We start from the raw sequence: 7236 nt of genomic DNA on the forward strand, positions 1-7236 counted from the left end.
TGCGTTGACATCCTTTATGTAGTGAATCCACTGGAGCAGAGTATGATCCGAACAGATGGTGAAAGGGATAAATCAGGTATCTGCATGCATCAGATTTTTTTTTTATAGCAGTAACAAACACATGGGTAAGAATTAAATTTAAGTAAATAATACATTTCCACAAAATTGAAAGAAATAATCAGATGGGGTAACATCCTTTTAAACCTGACTCAGGAAGTTCAAAATATAAAAACAAACACCCCTCACACTACCTGTAAAACTAAATCAATTCATGTTATTGTTTTTTAAAACAAAGACTGAAGATCATGATAAAAAAAAAGAAGCCAGGCTGGTTTTCATTATAAAATTTATTAGATATTTACAAATCCATCATACAAAAGAATAGTGATGTGGCAGTTTTCCCACAAACTGAATAAACAGTCTCACAGACATACACAGACTCACTTCGGCATTCAAAACATGCATGTTCCACACACACTCAACAGGTACAGGTGCTCAGACGTACTCCCCACAGTCAGATATAATCACCTTCTGTTTTGGTTTGCCATCTTTATTTCCCTGAGCCTACAGAAGGAAATAAAATGCAGAAACAACCATTAACAACAGGTTTGAAATCTACTACTCAAAGAACAAATTGTTTTCCTCTTTTTTTACCAGAAAATGAATCTAAGGACAAATATTTTTGTACATTCCTTAAATACCACCAGGTGTTATACAGTTGTTAATTACATCAATTGTGGGTCGCAACATGGTTGAAGAGTGGAGAGCAGCTGCCTGCCAAAACCCCTTCAAAACTAGTCAAGGAAGCACTTTCAGTAAGAACACACATCTGATATTGTTGTCATTTTAAACAATGTTATCTCTTTAATAATCGCTTCTAAGTCGCCTATGAACCATCCAGGTTCTTTTATTTATTATTATTTTTATTTTGGCGATTAATATTATTAGGCTGAGTCTCAAATCCATCTCTTATCCCTGATCAAGGGCACTATTTGGTATGTGGGGCAAGGCATTGTACACCCTACATAGTGCACTAGTTTTTTATTTGAGGATATTTGGAATCCAACCAGGAACCCAGAATTTAACCGAGCTTATATTCTAAAGCGGAATAAGTGGAAATATAAAATATATCTCGTACATATCCCAGGACTTTTGACCACCTCTGTGGTTTATTCTCCTCACCTTTTGCTACACAGTAAGAATTTAAAACTACTGTCACCCCTGTTAACCCCATTAAGTGTCATTCACCAGTCGCAGTTAGTAAATTAAATAAATTGGTTAAATGAACAAAACGAAATTATAATTTGTTGATGATAAATGATGTTTGTTGAACTGTTGTATAAAACCAATATCACACTCGAAGTCGTGCTGTTGTCTTGAATATCTTCAGTTTACAGGCTGCGCCCTCGTGCCTACGACCACATCATAGCCGTGCTGATATTCAGTACAACAGCATGACATTAAGCGTGACATAGCACAAGTATACACTGAAAATCTCTCTCTCATACACACACACACACACACCTCCATGGCCCGCACCACATCCATGCCCTCCAGCAGTTCTCCGAACACTACGTGCTTGCCATCCAGCCAGTCCGTTTTGTCACAGGTAATGAAGAACTGTGAGCCGTTTGTGTTTGACCCAGAGTTCGCCATTGAGAGAAGACCTACACACACAGACAAATGCATTTTTTATTTTTAAACTGTGTATCATAACTAATACGTCAACTAAATTTTTGGGCTGTGATTCAATTGAACAGCACTAATATTTATTACCTTATTTATCTCACTGTATACAGTTTTTTTAGGGTATTACAAAGTACCAAGTATCACAAACTGAAATGCCGTATAACTTGTGTTGTTTAAATGATAGGTTTGTAAAAAGTGATGCTTTCGTTTGCCTTTTTGCACCTCACTCCTGCCCAGTAGGTGGCAGTATTTTAGGTCATGCTTAGGGAGCGCTCTTTCACCATTTTTATCCTTTTCAGGTTGACACAGAACCTTTAGTAATAGCCTAATCAACGAGAACCATCTTTATCTTTATTCCTTAAAGCAAGGGCTCACCTGCGGCGGTGTGTTTGAGCACAAAGTTCTCGTCATCAAACTTGCGTCCGTAGATGGATTTGCCTCCAGTGCCGTTGTGATTGGTAAAGTCTCCTCCCTGACACATGAACTGAGGGATGATCCTGTGGAAGCTGCTGCCCTTGAAGCCGAAGCCTTTCTCGTGCGTGCACAGGCAGCGGAAGTTCTCTAATACAAAGTGGTAAAACAAAAACATCAGCACTAGAGATATAAAAGGTGGCTTGTGCACATCTTTTAATAAAAAATTAATAAAAATAAACCCTCAGTGCTCTCAGATCTTTTAGGAAGATCCTGAAAAGCTCTTGTTCAAATTTAGGAGGTTCTTATGCAAACAAATTTTCCTCTAAAAAATACTTGTTTCACTGAATACTGAATCAGCTGATAACTTGGGGGGGATTTTGATCTTCTAACTAAGGAAGGCGTTCTATTTATTGTGTTTATTTTTTTATTTACTATTTATAACTGTACAAAAAAATAACTATTCTAAATGGCAGTCCACAAATATAATTAAGTATCATTAATTTTAAGCCAATTTTAAAGTCAATCTGTTTCTCTCATCATCCAGAGTGCGTGCAGCCGTGCTGAATAATCACTTACAGTCAGATGTAGATAACTTTCCATACTCAAATTAATTACGCTGTGTTGCTCTTAACCATCAAATAAGGTTAGTGCCATTAAAGCTTTTGGTAGATGTTCCTCCATCTGGGTTTGCCTTAGGAAAAACTTTAAAGGATGCACAATTTGCAACATGCAAAGAGACCTGGTAATATTCACAGACTGGCAACAGCAAGTTGCTGTGGCTGTTAACTCATATTTTGCATCATCACAATAGTATCAGTTAATGTGATCAGCCAGTCAAAAGAAAACCGGTCTGTACAAATTAAGAGATCGACGGCCAGTTTCGAACGGAGCACCTTTGATAAATTTATATACTTTTCAATAGTTTCTCACTAAGCTAGAGGCACTAGACTAGGAAAAAAATATGGTGATAAAATTGCTATAGCAGAGGGCCTAAACAGTTTGAGAGACACCATACCTATAAACATTTTGATCAGACTGATCGGATAAATCATAACCTAGGACTAGGTTGTGCCATATTTCAGATTATTTTCAAAATTGAGCTATCTTTGGTAGAAAGGAATGGAATGTAATGCATCAGGAAGAATAACATTTGTTGAGATTTCTTTTAGTTTTACTGTTTAATGCTCACAGGACAGACTTGTGGTGTGAGAGCGCTCAGTGCCTGCTGAGAGAGCTCGATGTGATAGACTGAGCACTTTACCACTGCGTCACTCAGGGGCTCGTATTTGCCCACAATTAATTAAAGTGAGAGCATGAATTAAGTTAATACAAAACTTACACACACCCACACACACCACTGCCATCACTGCTTTGCCTAAACATGGAGTGTGCCGTTACTTAGACCACACAGACATGCACATAAAAGTATTGCTTATAAAGTAATAAAAGAAACAATAAAAGTAAACGTATTGATTATATCAAAATGCTGGTATAACAATGTTTTTAAAATTTGTGGTACTTTTTGGTACTTTTCGGAGTCATTTTAACACCTTTGATTTCATGTATAATAAGAACAACTGCGAATATCTACTGTAAAAATATTTTATAAATCACACTCGTACCTGCAGTCATGGGCACTACATCAGCTCGGAGTAACATGCGCAGCCTTCCTGCAGGTTTATTACCAATCTTGATGTCCATGTAGACCTGTGGGTTTGCTCTGCCCTTCTTAGCTGGGGGCTCACCCTAAACACACACAATCAGACTTTGAAAGCAGGATGAGACTGACCTCTTCGACATCCTACTAATATTGCATTTTGTTAAACCCTACACCAACCACAGCTTGTCTTTTTTTCCTTGTTGTTTTTACCTCCTGTGTCGTGGTATTGGCGTCTTCTCCAGCTGGCTCCGCCCCCTCCTCTGCCTCCTCCGTCGTCTTGCCTGAGAACTTTTTCAGCCAGTCATCATCAGACCACACTGAAAAGGGGTGAAACAAAAAATGATGCAAAGATACTTACAATCCTAATATGTAAAGTGTGTAAGAAATAAAACTCTATGAAATTAGAGGACACGAGTCTCAGAGCTCCTCCAAAGTGTGCTTGTCTGTGTTTTTAAAATACATCAAACTCCTTTTATTTCACTCCTCTCCGAACATGTCTATGTAAATGAGCTACTGTTGAGCCACGCACATCAACAGAGCTGCAGAGCTGAGCAACAAACCAGCAGGGTGGCATCAAAATGTTAATTCATTTGTTTAAACTACAGCCTGTTGTTTTGTTATTTGCATTTTAACCAAGTTTCACACAACCTCAGCTTCAGATTCGGGCTGATATCACCCCCTAGTGGCTACAACACTTATTTATTTTTTAAGTTATAATATGCATCATGGCATTGCGGATAAATAAATTTACTTTTGTCTGTACCTATGTATTTACTTATTTACTTATGTATTGTACCTATGTAAAAGAAGCAGTTTAAAAACAGAACAGTACTGATTCACTGTCTGGTCATGTGACAGATGTTTACCATCGCTGTACGAGTCCCTGTATGCTATACTAGAACAAGCATATAAAGATAAACATGCTTTGTGGAGCTGCACTACGGTTAGACCTGCTCTTAGAATATTATTGAATACAATATTAATATTCTAATATAATATTAAGGAATTCCAGAAAAACATTTTAACATGGCAAAACGACTTTAAGACACGGCAAAAGGTTAAATTACAGAAAGCTTATGCACTGACCGGGCCGAGACGAGCCCTCTTTAATCCTCATGGGTTTGGCGATGTTCACTCTGATGGTGCGACCGAAGAGCTCCGACTCATTCTGAGAAAAACACAGAGGTAGAAATTTTGTTATTAATAGTAATAGGATGATACGTTTTATTTTCTTTCAATATGGTGTTTGCAACATGATACAATCATATCATTAAAAGCAATTATACTGTGAATTGCGTTGTATTTTGTATCTTTGTTTCTGGCACCAGTTTGATTGAATATGTAAAGAGAAAGCATATACTGTATGCAGCATAAGTACAAACAATATTCCTCTAGTCATTAATTGGTTGCCTTTGTGCCATGTTGTGCAAAGGAGTGATTTTGTTGATTATTTGTTTGTTCATTGATTAATTAAGCATTCTGTCTTCCTTGTTTTGAGAGAGAAGCGCTTCAGAAACATCCGAGTTTAGTAAGAAATATAGCTGCTTCAAACAGACCACTAAAACGAACATCAGTGCAATTAAATCGAATGGAATTAAAAAAATCACAATTAAACTAGTCTACCTACAATTCACAATCCTGAATTGTTTTTCCCCGTCTCAGGGCCATTTTAAAGAGAAAAAATACATTTCAACAAAATGCTGGCAGAAACACATGCTGAGAACATCCACATCTAACTCTTCCCTTCATTGGTTAGAAACACAACGATGGAAAACTTTACCAAGTGAGTGAACAAAAATTTTATTCAATCTTACCATGTTATCAATAGCTGCAGCAGCATCCTTTAAAACAAGACAAATTCGCATTAGATTTTTCATAAGAACGGTGGAGAAATATTAGTGTGATCATGATGATCTCATCTTCTCAAACAGCAGAATGCTCACCTCAGCCAGCTCGAACTCAATGAAGGCAAATCCACGATGCTTCTCTGGGAGGACAAATCAAAACCTGAGTTCATCTCCAATCATAATTATTATCATAACATTCAATCTCTTATACTTAATAATAATAACAACAACAACAACAACAATAATAATAATAACCGGTTTCATAATCCAGAGGGATCTGAATATCCGTGATGTCACCAAATGGAATGAATGCTGCGTGTAACACTTTCTCATCCACTTCTTCTGCTAAACCACCTAAAAACACACCATCACATTACACATGCTTTTGATCAGCTTATAGATTTTATACACATACACAAGTTTCCAAACGTTCCTAATAGCACTAAACCTCAAATTAGACATGTCTAGACTTCAGTAGTGCATTTACACCTACCCTGTCAGAAAAAAAATAAAAATTCATCACTGCTGTGATCATCATCTCAATCTCAATACATCTAATAAGCATTCTAATCAAGAGACATACACCTGGTGTACCCTAGGAGTACTTATTAAAAACCATAAATATAAATATTTTAAAAATATCCTAAAGTTTACTTTAAAGGTAAAGTCAAGATACATTTACATGCATCACTCCAGGACAATGACAGAAAGATGCACACTCAATGGTACCACACTCAAATCTATGGTACCAAATCAAATATAACCAAACCAAATATCCACACAGATATTTTATAAACCTTGGAATTAAAATTTATTTTAAAAAAGAGAGAAATAAAGCTCTCTTTATATACAAATATGTATTTCATAACTAAAATTATGTATAATTAGTATTTATTTGTTTAAAAAATAACACGAAAAGATGATAAACAACAAACCAATGACTACACACTATGAAGAGAAAAGAATCATTTAAATGTATGTATGTAAATAAATCAATAAATTCATTCATTCATTCATTCAGTCATTAATAAGGTGGTTAACAGTTGAAATGTATAGATAAAATGTTTTATTTCTTTATAATAAACTCGAAGAAGAAAAAATATTTGTTTGTTTTTTTAAGTAAAAAAAAAATTTGCATAACAAAGTAGTATTATAACTTCCCACCGTCTGTCTACTAACATAAATGAGTCAAATAATTTCTTGCCAAATAAACCTATAAAATTACTTAATTACAACTGACTACTAAAACATTACAAATATATTAGACAACTTACCGACATAAAGCACACGCTTAACCGCCGCCATTTTGTTTTTAACCCTTAACCTCTGACCACCGGGAATGTTGTACTTCCTGTGTTAATATTTTTGATCCTACCCGTTTTGAGACAAATTCCGCCTCCTGCACTAGGATTAGTTATTTTCCATTAAGTCTTCTGATCTGTAATTGGTCGTTTGTTTAAGCGTTAAGTTGGTTGGACAATTCAGACGTCGGTCATGATATCTTCTATGGAAAAAAAAAGTTTAGATATCGGTTTTAAAGGATTTATAAACAGAGAATACCATGAATTTAAATTATATTCCAGAAGATTTAGTTACTTATTTTTGCAAGAATAAATCAGGAATGAT

General features: G+C 35.8%; 1 protein-coding gene across 1 annotated transcript; it reads right to left on the reverse strand.

Moving 5' to 3' along the window:
* Window positions 1-329: 329 nt before the first annotated feature.
* On the reverse strand, window positions 330-7097 carry ppie (peptidylprolyl isomerase E (cyclophilin E)). The gene is made up of 10 exons (XM_053510309.1): window positions 6885-7097; window positions 5866-5964; window positions 5707-5750; window positions 5578-5604; window positions 4850-4931; window positions 3974-4080; window positions 3726-3849; window positions 2065-2250; window positions 1525-1667; window positions 330-564 (listed from the first exon to the last, which is right to left on the reverse strand). Exons 1-10 carry the CDS (start codon window positions 6913-6915, stop codon window positions 496-498), a joined length of 912 nt encoding a protein of 303 aa, XP_053366284.1. The 5' UTR covers window positions 6916-7097; the 3' UTR covers window positions 330-495.
* Window positions 7098-7236: the final 139 nt, after the last annotated feature.

This window comes from Clarias gariepinus, chromosome 13, assembly GCF_024256425.1.
Source record: "Clarias gariepinus isolate MV-2021 ecotype Netherlands chromosome 13, CGAR_prim_01v2, whole genome shotgun sequence".
Lineage (NCBI taxonomy): Eukaryota > Metazoa > Chordata > Actinopteri > Siluriformes > Clariidae > Clarias > Clarias gariepinus.